We start from the raw sequence: 19507 nt of genomic DNA on the forward strand, positions 1-19507 counted from the left end.
TTTTAGATTCATTTAAGTATCAAATTTCCAAATTAGCACAATGGGCCGAATGGCCTCCTCTCATTTGAAGAGATGATTAGCGCCAGCAGGTGTCTACATCTTGTCCTCTTCTAAATACTTTCAATCCAAACTGCCTTTCCCCTTCCTCCAAATGTACAGCAGTTCTTTACCTATAGTTCTATGTTTGTACTATAAGTAAAGTTGAATGAGATAAGTAAACCATAAATCAATGTTGATAACTGCAAAAATCATAATCACTAATAGCTAAATAACACCAATGTTACCATTTTTACATTTGCATTTAAGTCACCATGAGGAGAGTAAACCACTCATTTAAAAAAGGAGGATGTCAGTACATTTACAGTACAACTACATTCCACTAAAGTTCACCAGCATACTCTTTCTGAAAGCAGTACAATCTTCTTTTGTTTCTGGGCATATACCTTTAAATGGAGGACTTCTCAAATTGAAATGGAAGAGCTGTACGTTCCAGACAAGCAAAGCCTCTTTGACAAAGATCAGATACTTTTCTCTTTAAGTCATGATAATTCCCAGAACCACAACTGTGTCCTAAAAAGACAGACAGTGGTTTACCGGTTACTACTGGAACACAGAGGACACATTTCTCTCAGGCTGCCATAAGCAAAGAGATAGGAAACTAACTCAGAAATTTCCTGCTTCGAAAGTGAATGTGTATAACCAGCTAGATAATAAATGACAAGCCAAGATAAGCCACCTATGTACACTACTTCATTCAAAGAGATGCAGCTTGGCAATTAATCTGATTTGCCAAGATTGTTTAATTACACACACACCCTTCTTCGAACTGTCAATTATGCCTATATGCCTTGGCTCATATCACTGCACTCACATGGGGAAAACAAAGAAGGACAGACTCTTATCTGCCCAGCCTTTCATCGTGGGACACGTCACAAGCTCCATAGCCACTTACAGGAATGTCTGAACTCTTGCTGATGTTACTGCCCACCTACAACCTCTCAGTACAGTATTCACTGTTTTAGTGGGAGATGAGAGACTCTGTGCTGGTCTAGAGATAATCCCAGCCCTATGGTGTCCACTGTGCCTTACTGCTTGGAAAACCCCAGTCACGGTTGGCTAGAGACTCAACTCAGGCTCAAACCCTTGTGTGCCTTTACCAATTAAGCTGATGATTTCACAGTGCAAGGTCACACGACTGGTCCTCTTTATTGTATTGCTTTGTTATTTCGCTGCTCAACTATGAAAAACATTTTAAAGTAACTGATCTGAGCTTCTGCCTGAGATCTTCAGATTTATCTCAAATATCTGATCTTCACGTAACCTCAACAGAACTTCTGGGGACAAACGAAGGGCAGCCCTGCAGTCGGAGGCAGATGGGTCACTCACGTGTTTCCTGAAGAGCTCTGCGTGTGGAGCTAGTGCCCGAGGGTCTGCGTCCCTCACAAACTGCATCACCTCCTCAATGGTCCAGGTAGAGGGGCTCTTGCTGGGGATTCGGGGGAGCTCTCCGTCTGTGGCCTGGGGGTCAGGGCCTGTTGTTGAGCTGGCAGCTGCGGGACACACACAACACCAGCTGATGACCGAGACTGAAGCAACAAAAGGAACATTTCACACCATCCTGCATACTGAACGACAACAAAACTTGTGTGATTGCCATCACGATCACCTGACATGCCGCCATGTGTGAACACAAAAATTAATTACATTTTTGTTAAACATTTCCTGAAGACAATCTCCATCCACTTCTACTTTTGTTAAAGGAGTGCGATACACAGTGTTTCTACAAGATTTAAAACGAGCTACGCTTAAGCACAGTAGAGCTCCCCAAAAATTTACAAGCCACATGCTACTGTCTTATCTAGGAATTAGAAGAGGAAGATGGGATACTCCCCTCTTTCATCCCATTTCCTGAGCAGTCCACCCCGATAAGGCAAGAAGGCAGCAGCTCGTGTAAGAAACTGGAATGTTGGAGACCCTCCAGTGGCTAAGCCTAAAAAATGGCTTGACATTTTAACCAGTTCAGACCAAACTGCTATAAACAGGGAGTCAACATCACTGATCAGATCCTGGGATATTGATAACATCTCCCACCAACTGTAAACCCAAGATCCATTGAAGTGTTCTCCAATAACACTTAAAAAGCTAAAAATATATTTTTGTCATTTATTTGTTTGAGTCAAAGGCACAAGTCCAGAAGACAATTCAGGAATGAAGTGGTTAATAGAACATCTGGTCTCCTCATCCACAGAAGAGACATTACTCTAAACAGTCAGAGTGCAAACAGAGTCAGAAGGAAGAGGTACTTTACTGCCACTGCAATTCTTGCTTGAGCTATGAACCAAAAACGAATATTTGTGATCTAAGTATTTACTACTGGGAGGCTCCTTTTTTACCTGCACATAACTAAACTGACCTTTGACATACAGGAAGACATTTTCCTTTTGGATCTCGACAGCTTTGTAATTTTTCACCTTGCAAAGTTTCTTGGTACAAAGACTCATCTGCCTCCCGTGACTCACAGACATGCCATGGTTACTAGAGAGAGACCTAATGCACACAGACTTCAGACAACACGCACTGGAGCTGTAACCAGGAAACAGCGCTCCTGAACATTGCCCATCAAGCAGCCTGCCTGTGTCTCTATGACAGCAAGCTCATTAGAAGCACACAGAACTGCCACAATTCTTCCAGGCATGTTTGCACTCTTCATTTTGATATGATGCATTGCAGGTTTCTTCAGAATGAAGTTGAAGCGGGACTCAGTACAAACACAAACATTTATTTACTGCTTTTGAATTTTTTGGTTAATGTGTACTGAGGTACACTGCTTACCTGTAGAGGTAAAAGGATACTTTAATGTGACTGATGTAAAGGTTTTCAAGTCTGGTTTCTAAGAATCCAGAGTTTCTAAGAGGCCTACATACTTCCTGCTTTTTCCTTCCAACATAGTTTATTTACCTAATGGCAGCCTTATTGCCCTTGAGTGGAATATTTGCCATTTTTTTTAACTCAGACATTTACAGAAGACTGGGATTTTCCGTTACTTATGAAATGCGGTAGTTTAAAGCGGACCTCCCAACATGTTTAAGAGCTGAAAGCAGTCCAACAATTTAGATTAATCCCGTTATTAAGTCACTGAAGAGTTCAACTGTGTTCGTGAGAGCTGGGTTAGAACAAAAGCCCACAGGTGTGGGGGTTCCCAAGTATGGGGAACCCCTGTCCTACACTGCATTTCTTTTATACTCCGATCATGTGTAGAAATTTCCATTTGGATGCTGATTTGTCTTCCTTGGCTCAAGTTGAGATCCTTAAGCATCTCTCTTAAAAAAAACTAAGATGCCAAAACGACTGTTGCTCAATGATTAATAAAACGAAGGTCATAAATTACCCACTAGATGGCATTGTTGCAGCAGAAGCCCCGCAGACAGAATTAAACCCTATAAAGTATAATTAAGATACTTTGTGGAAAGAGCTTCTGTAAATGTGTTGTTGGGCAACCCCCACAGTGAACAGAGAGAATGCAAGCTTAAGTGAAGTATTTCAATGGTGAAGTTATAGGATTTTCAACTAAAGGATTCCACAATCGCCCACCTCTTCAAAACAACAGAATCAAATAAAATATGTAAAATCAAATATTTACCGTACCACCTTCCAATTCCATCATGCTGTAATTGGCATCACAAGTCTTAGATTAAACAAAGATGTTCCAATCTTTGAAACAAAAACAAATATGTTCCGATTTTAGGTAAGTGTAAATTATTGTTCAAAGACTAGTTATTTTTCCTCAGGTCCAAACTCATTTGTGGCAAAGCGCCACAGTTATTATATACCCAATTCTTCTCTTCCACTGTCCGATCCTGAACTGTGAACAGACCCCCCCCCCAGAGGAGGTTCTTACTCTGCCCACCTTCGACTCGTCGGTGCAGGCGTGTGCCGGTGAGCTCGGGCGGGGTGGAGGCGAGGCGGCGGAGAGTCGGGGGGTGGCCCGGGTAGTAGGGGGCACCGGCCGGGCTGCGGTACTCCGAGGAGCTGCGCAGGGACGGGGGCCTGGGGTTCATGGAATTGGAGGCCGAGTCCATGGACTCCTCGGAGAAACGCTGCTCCTTCAACATCCCGTTCTCCTCGTGCGGCAGTGTCTCTGCTGGAGGGAGACCAGACGGGACCCAAAGGAACTCAGCGGGACTTAACCAGACCTCCGGCACGTCGGACCACCTAGGACATTCATTCGGCGGAGCCAAGTGGTTTGAAGAAGCAACCCCTCCACATATGATGTGTGATTCCGCTTGCCATCGAGACCCAAGAGGCTATATATAACGTGAGCTGGTTTCGCCAACACACTGAATTTCTTTCTAAATAAAGAAACATTAATTTCCAGTTGGCTCCTTCCTCTCTGCCTTCATTAGTGAAGTCATGTGTGGCTGGCCAGGTCAGGAAAATACTAATTTCAGCAGAACTGTCACCAGAGGTCGCCAAAAGTCTCCAATGTTTGAGGTGAATGATAATTATTAGTTAAAAGGTGAGGAATTGCACACTCATTGTACTCACTCAAGTAAGGGTATAATTAAGTCTGTTTGATGTATAAAGGGCTTCACAGTGTTTTTTGGTGTCTGGGTTTAGTTTTGAAGAGTAAACCTTGTATCAGGGCGGGTTTTGCCACAATAAAGACTTCACTTTGACTGCACTGCATTGTGTCGTCACGAGTTTTAACCCCGTGAGCCACTTATTTTAGGCTGGGGTCTGTCACGTTGTGTCTCTGAATACTTGTGCTGTAAAAAGCGTATGTCTTTTGACTGTCATAGTTTAACCTGGACTGTGGTGAAAGTTCAGAAGGGTTTGCTCTGCTTCCGTTTAATTTGATCCATTGTAATATTAGCAGCTTTTCATTATTTAAAACATAAAACATCAAGCCACAAGTCCCTAAATAAGTAGAAAATAATGTAACATTCAGACAAAAGCCATCCAGGAGACAAATGACAACCATTACAAAGAACCAAAAGCAGGTCTGAGAGAGCAAAAATGTTGATTATACTCCTCCTGTGTCTTTGTGGAAGAAAGTTAATAAAGCTGTTGTTAATTGGAGGTTGTGTACCAAACTGTTATTAGACCTGTGGTTACATATGGTGCAGAAACGTGAACCCTAACTAAAGCTGACAAACACCATCTAAACACCTGGGAGAGGAGAGATCTGAGAAAGATATATGGGCCCGTGAGGATGAGAGGAACATGGAGAACAAGAACAAACAATGAACTGAGGAGACTACCAGGACCAAGACCTAGCTGCGACGATTAAGGCAGGACGACTACGATGGCTTGGGCATGTCCAAAGGACGGGGTGGTGTAGAGGCCACCAAAGAGCTATAGAGGGACACCCAGGAGGAAGAAGGAGTAGAGGACGGCCAAGATTGAAATGGCTGGAAGATGTGGAATCAGATACAAGAGAGCCGGGTGAACTGACTGTACTGAATTTTTGTGTGCAAAAAAGTGCTAAAACTTCATAAACACTTATGCAAATTAAACATAAATATGTTATGTATAAGTATGCATAGTTAACACTATGATAAACCAAGTATGAAGACGTCAGCAAACTTTGCTTAAAACTTAAAAGATTAAAAAGCTAAAACGTATTGTTCATTGCAGCAGGTACTGGAATTCTGTATAATGGTGAAAATCGGCATTAACTAGTTTCCCCCCCCAGAGCAAGGCACAAATTGTCTTGTGCATGACATGGCCTGACAAAATCACCCTGAGTACCTTCTGAAGGATGAGCCTCTGTCCTGAGGAGCTTGGGTGACAGGGGAGCAGTGTAGGGTGGAGAGTCCTTTGAAAAGCGCTTGGTCCCCCGATTTATTGATAAGGCTTCCGACGTCTCTTCTTTCACTGTCAAGACAAGAAACATAGAGGTTTACCCTCACTGCTTTGACAGATTACACCTGGAGAAAAAAAAACCTTCGCAGTGTTTTAAAAATTCTTGAATCATCAGTTTTAAAAAAATGAATCCAGCACTTGGGTGAATAATAAAATCAAAGAACATGTGGAGAAAAAAAAACAGTGAGAGAAGAATCATGATGCAATGTCATCAACCTGGTGAAGCTGTGTTACAGGCATTGTTGAGTTGGACTCATAGATGATCAAATGGACTCAGACAAGAACAGAAAACTGTCCATATGCAGACCTTGAGATTGCTTCTTTGAAGCTGTTCCATTGTAATCGTAGTATTGTGTGGACTTGCACTCCCTGCTAGAAAACCGTCATGCAGATTGCAGATTGATGACAAATGCACTGCTCAGAGCTATACTGAAATGTCAGTCTTGTGCTTAAGCAGATTCTTCCAAGTATATGTTCAGGACTGATCCATTTATAGATGTGTGAACGAAGCTACAATCAGACCACATATGTGGTCTTCTATCAGGTATGTCCAGAGCAAAACACTCATTCACTCAAAAAATGGCTCCACCACTCTCTCTGCTACCATCTCAGATGTCCTCTGGCCCACAGAACTTGGTGACTTCATCTCTGAGATGTTTACAAGAAAGGACTTTGAGCATGCATATCCTATTTATGCTTGGCTTATTTCTTCTTAGAACTTCTCATGCTGGAGTTGATGTAGTCTGAAATGATAATGGAGATGGATCAGAAGGTTAAGATCCAGTGCTGCTGAAATGATCCTTTGCCTTCCAGGATGTGGCCTGTCTCTCTTAGTGGCACTTTCCATGTTCACCACAAGCCAACTATATGTAACATTACATGGTGTTGAACATGCCAGCCACAACCACTGTACCACTAATTATAATTCATATTATTAGTATAATGGGACACAAACCAATGTCATTGACATGATCCATCAACTTCCACTGCACCAAAATGGCCAATTGGATGTGTCCTAGGAGCAGCAAACATCACTGCAAAACCTGTAGGCACCAGCTTGGTAACTGCTGTCACTTTTCACTGTAAAGCTAACTAGCAATATCTGCTTTATACAGCTCAGTCTTTTTACTGGCTACAGCCTTCAACTGAGTAAAGTTAAGGAGCCGAGTTAGTCAGCTCAGTGCTGCATTACAGTGGAAATTGTACAATGTACTGCTGGTATGCAAATCCTACTTTAAAACTGCTTTACAGAACAAAGCTGTATCAAATTGTCAAATTAACTACACTCATGCCACAAAGGCAAACACCACATCACACTGACCTGTGTGAGTTTGGGAAATTCAGTATAACAATTTTTATTATTAATATAATACAAGTGATAGCTTTATTCCCTGGTGAAAAGAGAAGAAAGAAACACAACATTTCAGTCGTGGAGCCTTCTTCAGGTGTGAGCTCACTTGTTCCTTTGCAGGCTATGCATGCTGACGCAGCTACCCACCTGAACTATTAGAATATTATATTTAAAGAAGCATTAGAATGAACAGAATCAGTATTAAAACATATCATATATTACATTATTCCAATGTTCACAGTGAAATAACTACAGCTTGCCTCAATTAAATTTCTTACTTTTACTTTAAAAGAAGTGTCACTTGTCCCATTTATTAGCTCTAGTTATTAACATTTTGCAAACAAGTAAGGCTGTCATTTGTCCACCTGGCATCAGGTGTTGGGCTGGGACCTGCTCAGCTGGTTTATACTGGTGGGGTTTCTCACTGGATGAATGAAGCCAACTCGACAGCATCTAGCTTGCTGGTTATTTGACAAAAGCCCTTTGTGATTGTGGGGGAGGGGATGCTGGCTCTCAATATAAAACGCTTCTCTTTTGATGACTGCATTAAGCTAGTACAAAGAAAGGGTCATAAAGTGATACAAAATCCTGTAGTTTTTTTTTTAATTCATTACAAAAATGTATGGATATTTTCCTGAATTTTTGGACACTTTTTTTGTTTTTGAGGTTTGCATTCCATAAAAAGACATTTCTTGTATCAGGAAAGGCACTCAGCTGTTCCCTGAGGCTTTAACTCAATGGTGTCCACTTGCTAGTGTGTTTTTTTGTCTCATAAGCACAACCCCTTGTAATGGAGACAATGTGCTGGCATGATTCTCTTTATTTTAGAAAACCAGGCACTTCCTCAAAAAATATATGAGCAATCAACTACAAAGTCATTATAACTTCATCATTCTCTTTATATATTTATAACACCCCTCCATCACAAAGTATTTGAGACAGTGAGAAAGGCAAGAAATCTTGGTACCAATGGATCTCCAGGACTGATGTGCAGTCTGGAGAACAGGCAGGAGTAGTGTTAATTTAGTCACCGGTTTTTGATTTAGTCATAGTTTTAGTCAAGTCGACTAAAGTGTCTATGAACAGTAGTCACTTTCTAGTCACCCACTTTTAATTTACTCCATTCGACTAACTTTTGACTTTAGTTTTACTTTTAGCTGACTAAAATAGAACGAGTTTTAGTCACATTTTAGTCATGTAGTTTAATTTTAAATGTATTTCTAAGAAAATATTTAACACATCTGATCTGTTAAAAAGCACAAGTCTTTTGAATCTAAAGTGTATCCATCCCCAGAAAGGTCAAATATCAAAAACTATTTTTTCAAAGTGACAATAGCAGCCATATCACGCTGCTCACAACTGGCAACCCACTGAAGCTCAGCAGGCATGAGCCTAGTCAGTACCTGGATGGGAGACCTCCTGGGAAAAACTAAGGTTGCTGCTGGAAGAAGTGTTAGTGGGGCCAGCCGCTCACCAGAGAAGCGCTATATGTGTAAGCAATTGTTAATATAAATACAAGAAATAATTGTGCAATAAAGGGTTAATAATAAATAATCTTACACAGAGACATTGTACGAATCTTTCCAAATAAGAAAATCTGTTTTGGTAGTGTTAATTATAATTCTGTACTTGTTTATATGTTATTTTTTCAAAGTGACTTTTTATAAAGTTTCAAAGCAACATTATTATAAAATTTGGTTCAAGGATCCTGACAATACTGTATTTGCAATAGCTATAGGGCAATTACTGCATGAATTACTTAAAAATATTAAAACAGGACAAGCAATATATACACTCACTGGAATAATATTAATAACAACTAGCCATTTCAGCCAAAAGACTACCATAGTCTAAGTGATAACAATGTTGTGCTAGTATCATGTTTCAGGTTTCAGGTGTGTCACAACACTTTCACTCTACATTCTTTTGAAGAAATATATAAATAGGAAATAAATACCTGCACGCACTGTAAGATGTTGGCGCTACAATAATATTTTCACACTAATCTTAACTCTCAGCCACACGAACAAACTACATGTAATTAAAGAACATTATTTTCTATTGGTTATTAAGTGCTGTGAAATAAAACAAAACACAAAAAGTATTTTACAGACTCACTTAAAATAATAAAAATCACATTTCTGGCCATCACAAAGCTGAAATGCAGTGAATTTAGAGTGTTTGACCAAATTTCATGTTTTGAACACATTAATCTCTAGCTAAGAAAAAAAACAGTGATTTCCTGAAATGCAAAGTGTAAAACACAGTTTATTCTTGCTTCGTTTTCTGGTTAATTTGTTGACTAGCTACAGTGCATAAAACAGATGTTTTAATGCATAAGTGTCTGGAATGCTGCAACTCATGTTTTGTAGAAATACTCTTTTCTGATTCACTTCCTATATAAAGTACTGCCTCACTTCAGATCTTTTTCTTCCAGCTGAAAGCATGGAGAACCACAAGCATTTCTTGAGTCTTCGTGACCTTTTGTTGTAAAAAACGTACTAGTTTAAATATTTAATCTTAGCACGGCATATACATCTCATTGTTTATCTGGGTACGAATCAATTAAGAAACAGTAAAACTTCATGACAGTCAAGGTGAGGTGAAGTGTCAAAAAGACCCGCTAGAAATAAGGGACAATTAAAAACAAAAGAGGAGAGGAGAGAAAGCGGCACACCCCAATACTTGTGATTCTCACACATTAGTAGCCCTGAGGCACTACGCAGTCCACTTAGCCACAGCCCATTACGGACAACCTGCTGTTTTACAGACAGACCGTTAATGCGCAAACGGTGAAATGAGACAAAATTAATTTCAGTATGAGTTTTAGTCAAACAGGTTACGTTGTCTTAACTCATTCAAACAAAAATGCAAAACAATTTAAGTCTTCGTCATCGTCAGTGTGGATTATTTTTGTGAGTGTTTCGTCTTTGTTAACTAGAATGAAAAAACAGGTCGTTGACGAACATTTTCGTCATAATTTCCTCCGACTAAACGAACAATGCGCAGGAGGCGGGTCAAGGTCCCCCCACCCCCAGGGCCTTACCCGACTTGTTCCTGTCGTAAGTGCTGTGCCCGTGGATGGCGGCCACATAGGGGCTGAAGGGCTGACTGCTGAAGAGGTTCTCGCACTGCAGGTTGTGACACAGCATCTCCAGGAAGCGCAGGACGAAGGAAGCGCTGTTCACCGAGGGCAGCTGCACCAGGTGTTTCCCTCCATCAAACGAGGCTGAGAGACAGAGGCCAAAAAACGAGCGGTCAGTCCTAAGCACACCTTTCAGCAGGAGGAATACTAGTGAAGGTACTCATTTCTTTTGCTACTTTTTGCACTTTTCTCCATATTGATTTCCTGTCTTTAGCTCCGTTTAGTTTTCTTTTTGTTCTGCACCTCTAAAAATACATAATCTGCATTTTCACACCTTTTCAATTCTGCACACTGACACACTGTCCTGGAAAAAAAAGAACAATGAAGACAGAAAGCTTTTTTTTTAAGCTTTTGCACTTTTGTCAGTATTACAAATAAAACAAATCCCAGGGTGTAAATCTCATTGTTGAAAATCTGACAGTTCCATAGAAAGGTGTTAATAAGAAGTGAGAAAAAACCCCCAAAATTCACACTTGCAGAGCTGAAGGGAAAACTAGGCGCACAAAACCTGTTTCAACAGCAATCATCCCATGTCAAATTCTTGGGAAAAAAAATCATGAGTTTGCTTTTCTGCAGCAATCGATTTACACCTTTTCAGTAATTCTAAAGATACATGCAATGTAAATGTATCAGACATTAATGGTCAAATTAAGGATTTCTGATTACTACAAATCTACAATAACTTCTTAAAATAATATGATGGGTAGATACTTAATTGTCCACTGCTGTGGAAATTTGTCTTTGGCTTCTCCCACAGAAGTACGAAACACACAAGCAAAACATAAGTCACATTAAAACAGTGTGTGATACACAGACAGGTGGATAAATAAATAGGCAGCGGGGGGAATATATCAACATACCTTCATTGAGTAGTTTTATTGCAGAGGGGACAAAGGACTTCTTACAAATGTTTTCTTTTATAAGAGTAACATTTGTTACTATGACATTTATACTCTTGGCCCATATATACAGTACATCAGATTCCTAAAATACAGCGATTATGTGTCTCTCAAAAAGCTGGACAGTGTCACATGTTACTAAGTTCTCTCATTGTGGATAGGACAGACATCAGTTAAGCAAAGAATAGAAAGCCAGGATACAGCAGATGGCAGAACAGAGCTGAGCTGGCAGGCTTTACTCGTGTGACGACCCCTGGGAAGAAACTCAATCCACCACTTTAAAACCAGCTTATGTGGAAGCTGTCAGTTCTCATTACAATAAGAGAGATTAAAGAAGCTTCCGTTTTTTGCTGTCTTTTTCCAGCCTGATAAAAACCTAAATTTTCTATGTTAATAGACCTGATTGTAGATATTTTTTATTTTTGCCTTGGACTTGATTATAATCTATGACATAGATTAGGCTACAGGCTCTTTGATCTATTATTTCTCAAGACCACAATTCTACATGATCATACCCACACAACACAAATTTTTCTTCCATTTTTCTATTGGCATTACTGCAATAAAAGACCAGTAGGGGTCGCTCACCCTGTGGTCTTTGTGGGTCCTAATGCCCCAGTATAGTGATGGAGACACGGTACTGTAAAAAAAGAGATGCCGTCCTTCAGATAAGATGTAAAATCGAGGTCCTAACTCTCTGTGGTCATTAAAAATCCCAATGTGTTTCTTGAAAAGAGTAGGGGTGTTACCCTGGTGACCTGGCCAAATCCCCTCCTATCCCTTACTAATCACGGTCTTCTAATAATCCACATCTATGAATTGGCCTGATCACTCGGTTGTCCCCCCAACTGATAGCTGATGTGTGGTGAGTCAATATAATAATAATAATAATAATAATAATAATAATAATAATAATAATAATGTTATTATTGATGTTATTATTATTCACGCACACACCTCCAGAAACCTGTTTAGCTGTGACTTACAATACAGATCCTGGTGTCGGAGGAAAATGTGTGGTTTACGGTGAAAAAACAATCTCCTTTACCAGTTCAAACTGGAAATTGGTTTTTACTGTTCCTACCAGAACCACGTAAATGCCCAAAAAGTGGCTGAACCCACGACAAGTTCTGTTTTTCTTTTTACTGTTTGGAATACACCCTGAACTCCTACAGACCCAAGAGGTTTTTAATATACACCTGTATTTTCCAATCAAGTATTTTCCATTTGGGTCAGCGCACTGGACTGAGGATTTATGTTTCCGTAACGGTGGCGAGGGCTGGGCTGCAGTGGCAAGGGTACCTGAGATGAGCTCTCCTCCATGATGGCCCGCCTTGAGGAAGTTGAAAACAGTCTTGGGCTGGTAGGCGCAGTCCACACACGCCTGCACAGCCTGCTGCAGCACCACGTTGACCGGGCCCGGACCAAAGTGATCTGGCAGCTGCTGCACCTGCTTCCGGTCCAAGTGAGGTCCACAGTTGCCATGCTTGTTCACGTACACACACACTGCAAACCAGCAAGGAGACGGGTCAGACTGGAGCAGGCAGTCTCAGGCCAAACAGCCCAGAATCTTCGGGCCTGGTACAGCGAAACCTTTACATGAATACACGCACCTGGTTATAGCTATTACACCAGGAATAACACCACTCAAGCATTAAGTGCACTGAAAGGATTATAGAGTGTTTAGTCCAAATTTGGCTTAACCCGCTTGGCTGAGGGCTGACCTCCTGGCCAAAGGACGAGGAGGCTGGGACCCCCATACAGAGTGAGGGATGACCAAGGGGCAGCTGCAGAGGTAGAGATGGGGTGGAGGTGGGATGCAGGAAGGTGTATGTGAGAGAGAGAGAAGGGGGTCATGTACAGTATTTATAGCGTTTTAGGAGAGGAAATGATGTCAGGAGTGACTGCAAATTATTGATATCTACACCTGATTGAACTTGATTATTGTCCCTCCCTCCTAAACCTTAAGCAAAGCAGAAACAAAGATGTAGTTCCTTTTGACCAATTACTTGGGCTGGTCTTCTGTTTTCTTGTTTTCTTTTACCTGTAGAGATGACCGCAGGGTTTGAGTTGAGGTGGTTAGGCCCTTCCTTCTGTACCTGAGTGCTGTTCAGCTTTGTTTCAGGAGCAACTGTGGAAGTGCCTGATGGGATAGGGCCCTGGGCCACTCGTGGCTTCCTCTGAAAGACAGAGACGGTCTGGAGTCATTAATTGCTAAAATATAATTTGACAGCCTTAGCCGTGTTACAGTTCCCAGAAAACAACTGTAGAATTTGCAAGAACTTGTAATTTGCACAAAAAATTTTAATAGTTCTTATGTGCGAGTTTAAATTGAGGATACCAAGAGGAAGATTTCAAATTAATATATGTTCCGCAAGAATAAACAAAGCATATTTAAGTTAATCATCTTATTCCCAAGAGCAACATCTCTCATTATTCCGTCCTATGTTTAATCTGCATTGTCCGCGAGGAAGCACAGTTTGCACTGGACACCAATTTTGTTTTCGCTGACACTGTCTAAAACAACTGATAGCCACACTCTTTCCTTCTTATGATAAGGTACTAAATACTTATCCAATTAAAACATTTCTAAGAGTTCTTCAATTCAAAACACCAGCAGGACAAGAATAAAAAAAAAAACACACATGCACCCAAAAAAAAAACCTCAATGGATAAAAAAAGCAACAGTTAATTTCACTGCTAAGTGGCGTAACAGAGACGACAACAACCCCTTGCCCAAGGTGTTGATCCAGATTTAGCCTTATGAATCCGTGGATCCATTTGAATCACAATGGCGGCTTTTTAACGGTACCTTGCTCCCGGGCTTCGGACCTTTCTTTTTGGGTTTGGGGGAGTGCTGTGTACTGGAGGTAGTCTTGGCCGCCGTGCTCTGGGTCACAGCGCTGTTCTGTGCTGCCGCTGCCTCGGCTGCTGCTTTCAACAAGGCCAGGGTCTCGCTCTTCGGCCTGCGCCCCCGAACCCCCTTCCTGACAGGCAGGGGGGGCAGCGGAGGGAGCTTGTGGGGTGACTGCATGGAGCGTCTTGTGGGCTTGGTAGGCGAGGACACGGACGCTGGGAGGCTCTTTGGAAGCGTGACTGAAAACAGGACGAAATGAAACGAAATGTGAGCACCACGTCCAACGGAAAAACAACATCCAAATGCGAGAAAAAGAGAACTGCCAGGGTGTCTGTTATGATAAGCAGGGAAGCCTCCCCCACCCCCGTTCATTTTTTACATATGCTTTCTGCCCCCGAGTTGACACACATACATAAATAAAGCTCCCTAGACTATGCAGAAGGACATTTTAAACATACATTAACCAGACAGCATTGTAAGATTTTAAAGAGCAGAAAAATATCAATACCTTCAAGCACAATCTAGTCATAAATTCTACAGTTTTAAAGTAAAAGCAGGAGTAGTAGGTAATGCACCAGGAATAGCAGCTGTTCATCTGTTCACTAATTAATATATATTTTAAACCACAAAAAGACATGCCATTCATTACAATGAGAAGTACAGAAGCAGGGCTGAAGCACTGCTTAAACAGATACTGACAAGTAGATCACGCTTGGCTTTTTAAAGTGAGGCCTGCATGCACAGAAATCAATAGCTGCACTAAAGTGCATTAAAAATGTAGCCAAGGAAAAGTCAGCAGCCAGCCCATACACTTTATGCATGCAAAAAATTGACAGAATGACGCTTTAATCTTCATTCTTTGAGTCGTAGTCTCTGAAACCTCAGCCTTTCAATTTAATAACCCGAGTTTCAACCAGAGACCCAGCTGTACTTGAAGTACAGCACTTTATTTCCTGAAAGACCATTTTTTTTGATTGTTAGTTTTTAACTCCAGTCAGCTTTCTGGGGTACTGCACTAAAAGCATCAATCTAATTAAACAGATAAAAGAAAAACCCTGTTGAAAAAAAATGGTTACCTGAAACCAAACGGAAAAGAGCATTCAACAAGATCCCTTTCCCTTTTTACAACTTTCCTCAAAGTTTTGAAACTTGCTGGTATGCAGCACTCCCCCTGGTCTGCCACTGTGGAGAGCTCTGGTTCACTGATAAGTCTTTTGTTTCAAGGTGCACCTCCCCCCTGTTCATTAGGGGTTGTAACGAGCTTTAAATCCCAGCTCCCTTGGGAGTCCTCAGCCTGGCTGTGGTAGCACTAAACAGCAGACAAAAACTCCATAGTCATTCTTAGCTGGCATTCATTTCTCACCTATTCTGAAAAAAAGCAAGAATGACTGTGGTCTCACAAGTTTCACAGTTTGAAAACCTCGGCCTGAGCTATGAGTACAGCTCAGAATCACTTTTCTGTTGCTTTGGTCTAGGAAACGGAAGTAAACAACATTGAAAGTATACGCAAGTGGCTATTCCAGAAAATGTGACACCTAATCTGCAACGAAAAATAATTTTGTGCTAAACCACCCCTATCCAATACCTCTAACGTTTTTGAAGACCAATTCACACAAGTTCCACTTCAGAAATGCAGCCAATATCTGAACTTCTAAGCTAGTTTTTGAAAAGGCTGTCTACAAAAATCAGTGTTGTAAATAGTATACATCCTCATAACAATCTTTTTTGTAAGGAGTAATATGAGTATTTGTAACCTTACTCTTCATTTTTAAAATGTTTTAAAATTTAACAAAGGCAAAATACACTAAGCATCAAGGCTTGGGGTGCAGAACAACCTTTGCTTTACCATCAAAATCCTTCTCAAGATTGTGTAAATAATACGCAGATGTATACACACAAGCAGCCTTTAGCTTAATGTATTTGTGAAAACTGCTGAGAGCCTGGGAAGGTACAACAAAGTTCGGTGTTTTTACCTTCGTATTGAGGCCAAGAGGTCTGCTGGCTAGCAAAAAAGAAGTCTACTTCTACTGGAAGCTTGTTGTGAGTGTTCTTTTAGAACATTCTTTTAGAATGTTATATTTTAAAAAGGTGAAGAAATAAAACTCAAATGTAAAAGGAAAAAAACACATTCTTTTGACTCAAGTAAGTTGAGATTCTTCAGGAGCTGTAGTATGTCAGTTTTTAGGACTAATGTACAACAGATTTGGCAGTAATCTGAAACCAAATCCATAAAACAAATTCATTTACAACACGATGAGCAGTTGTAATGCCTGGTGGGAATTATATTTTGAATGCTGAATAATGATCCTTATTCAAACATGAATTAAATGTTTTAAATGTAGCTTTTGTATTATGAAAATGAGTTAAGAAATGGAATTAAGCAGCTTCGACAACTGGAATGTCCTCTAATGAGCACGATTCCTCCTTTCCGAGATCCTTTCCTCTTTTGTTTTAGACAACAGTTTGAAACTTCATACAATAAGCAGCTCTGACTAGAATCTGGAAATGAATCCAATGATTCCTTTGAAGACCACGGAGACTGTGGAAAAAAAAAGTGCTCCAACCACATATATTACACATAGCCACACAACAAGTATAACCCAGCGCTATGCAGCTACATTCAGAGTAAAAACTAATGGCTGCCTGCGCTTTGAAACCCTTTCCCAGTTTGATCAGATCAGCACTAATTGGGAGTAGAAAGCAGAGAGGACACTGGCTAAGTGGAGCTCAGAACAGAGGAGTGTTTGAGCTCCTCGGGCTCGTTTTGTTAAGCTCTGTGGATTGTAAGAGCTCAGTCAGCACACAGAGCGTAAGGCTCATTGCTGAAGCTTGGTTCTGGTGCCCCAAATCTTCCTCTTCTCGCTCATGGTTCAGGTCTTAAGAGTGGGAATTAAGCAACTGCTCAAGTACTGCAGATAAAAAAAAGCTGGGCTCACAAGCACATTTCCATAAACATCCTCCTGCAGTATTAAACAGGCATATGGAGCTGATCATGATGACTTCATTTCCATCTGACCTACTGACCTGCATGCTGAAAAAGAGACGCTGGGTTTGCGATTGGTTCTGGTAAGAGGTCTGCTGGAGACAGGAATACTTCTGTGTTAATTACATTATTGAAAATATTTACATTTGACTAATTCTGATTCTATTCTTGTTGTTGATTCCCATTTTATGTCTGACATTGCTGATATTCTTCACTTTAGTGCAAATCACAACCACATGTCAGTGATCTGCGTTGCACTGAATTGGCTTGAGTATTGTATGGCACTCGTCATATTGCCCAGAGGGAGTTCAATAAAACAATACCATCTGTAGAGCGTAATACACCAAAATATTAGTTACAACTTAAAGCCTATTCTTTGTCTTCTTCTAAAAAAAATATCCAACATGGTTTAGGTCCTAAATTTCTGACAGAAAGACACAAACAAAATTTCATTAATCAAAATTGCTCATAAATTATAATGTTGCTAGTAATGCTTTTATGCTGTGTTCATAAAAAAAAAACACATCCCCTCTCAATGTAAATAATTACATCAAATTACATCCTCTGCGTGGCCCTATATTGTCTAATCATAAAAGCATCAGAGAAACAACACAGATAGATCAAGTTCCCCAGTGTTGGTCAGTATATTCTCCAAGGTGCTTTTTCCAATGATATAGCAATGGTACAAAACACCATCTCTGTGGACTACTGCGCTCACTTCAGATTTCTACAAAATATAGAGATGCTTCATTTAATAATCGGTTCCAAAAACACAGAGGTAATCTATCAAAACAAAAAGGTAATCTATCAAAAAGGCATTCAGTAAAGTCAACTCACAAGCCATAGATACAAAGTTAGAAGCTCTGACAAGCAACAGCTTAACAATGAGTCCCCAGCAATTTTCTTGTCATGCATGAAAATAAATGCAAAAGCACATCTAACTCCCAAGTAAAAGGGAATTTCCCAATTCCAAAAACAAGGTTCCAACTATTAAGATATCTTTCATTACCAGCCACATGTGAGAATAAGCCAAATTGCAAGACAGATACTGCACAAAGCAGTCAAAACTCACCACAAAACAAAAGATTCAGTTTATGCATAAACAAGAGTTCCGTTCCTCACCTCGTACTGACTGATTGGACCCGGAGTTCAGCAAGATGTGCTGTGTGGTTCCTCACTTCCTAACTCTTAATGAGCAAGTTGCTTTTCTTAAATCGCACAGACAGCCAACAACAAAGCCCATGCTGACAGAGCAGCACTGGAGCTAACCCTGAATGAGCAATGGCTTATTTGCATCAGAGTAAAAAAAAAAAGGCGGGTGTGTGTGGTGGTGGTGGTGATGGGGGGGTGCTAGAGCTAATATGCATATTATCAGTGGGCCGTATTGACAGTACTCATCAGTCACCTGCTCTCACAGGCCACTCCCAGGCTTTCGGGGGGGCAAAAGGTTAAAATGGATCAGAGAACCCGGAGCGACAAGAGAGCAAAAAGGGCTCCTGTTGGCTGCATTAGTGGGGCGTCGTGTACCCCCGAGGAGGGTTTGCACAGTAACTCAAGCCTATTCAAAAGTCCCCAGAGGACAAGCTGAAAAGCAGCTTCAAAAAAGCAGGAAACAGTAGCGCATAACAGCATTACCCAGCTTGAAAAGTATGTTAAACTACCCCCTTTCTCAGTCTTAATGAAGAAAGGGAAGGCAGACAAAGGAACCCTGATCTTCAGCAAAAAAGTAACCTAATGCCATTCATATATTTAACTGGCACTTTACTGGGAGTAGCTTGACATTATTTGAAAACAAAATTAGCAATGCAGCAATTTCTCTCCATCTTCTCACTTTTTTATCATCAACACAGCGATTTGTTTGCTTTAGTTCTGAATCAAAAAATGTCCAAATACACAAATTGTGACTATTTAGAATATATTACAGTGTCAATCTTTCCTCTGCAATGACAATGTAGGCACAGCAAAGAAAAGGTAAATTCCAGAATTAATCTTACAGGAAGCAAGGGAATATTAGTTTACGTCACTTGTGGAAATCTTGAAAATTCACTGTCATTATTAAGACCGGTAATTTAGAAACTCTGTCAAAGAGGGAAAAAAAAAATGGAGAAATGAATGGACAATTCTGCCAATACAACTGAAACCTTATTTGAGGGAAAAAAAACAGAGAAAATCTGCATGTTAATTTAGTTTTTCCAATAAAAAGATCAAACAGTATCTTGAGGTCTGTTTTGATTAAAACAAAGGACGAATAAAATACAACTTTGATGCAGAGATATATCTCTTTAAAAAATGAAAGGAATAAAAGTAAACATTTTAGAAATATGTTTTAATCGATGATCCACATATGGAAATAGGGATGAAAATGCCAAGAGGGTTTGGATAATTAGCAGCTGGCGCCTGAAATAAT

The 19507-nt window shown here is 40.4% G+C and overlaps 1 protein-coding gene across 7 annotated transcripts in view; it reads right to left on the bottom strand.

Moving 5' to 3' along the window:
• The window catches only part of LOC148675985 (sex comb on midleg-like protein 2), a 58574-nt gene that overhangs the window by 3943 nt on the left and 35124 nt on the right, over positions 1-19507 (bottom strand). For 4 of the 7 annotated variants that reach the window (XM_088599494.1, XM_088599504.1, XM_088599541.1 and 1 more), the window contains 7 exons: positions 14073-14356; positions 13305-13440; positions 12563-12766; positions 10263-10445; positions 5752-5877; positions 3899-4141; positions 1387-1550 (listed from right to left, as the gene is read on the bottom strand). In XM_088599494.1, coding sequence (XP_088455620.1) covers positions 1387-1550; positions 3899-4141; positions 5752-5877; positions 10263-10445; positions 12563-12766; positions 13305-13440; positions 14073-14356 — 1340 coding nt within the window. The remainder of the gene's footprint in view (positions 1-1386; positions 1551-3898; positions 4142-5751; positions 5878-10262; positions 10446-12562; positions 12767-13304; positions 13441-14072; positions 14357-19507) is intronic. The other 3 variants (XM_088599514.1, XM_088599532.1, XM_088599524.1) reach the window with 3 other exon arrangements.

This window comes from Lepisosteus platostomus, chromosome 2, assembly GCF_059453375.1.
Source record: "Lepisosteus platostomus isolate fLepPlt1 chromosome 2, fLepPlt1.hap1, whole genome shotgun sequence".
NCBI classification, from domain to species: domain Eukaryota; kingdom Metazoa; phylum Chordata; class Actinopteri; order Semionotiformes; family Lepisosteidae; genus Lepisosteus; species Lepisosteus platostomus.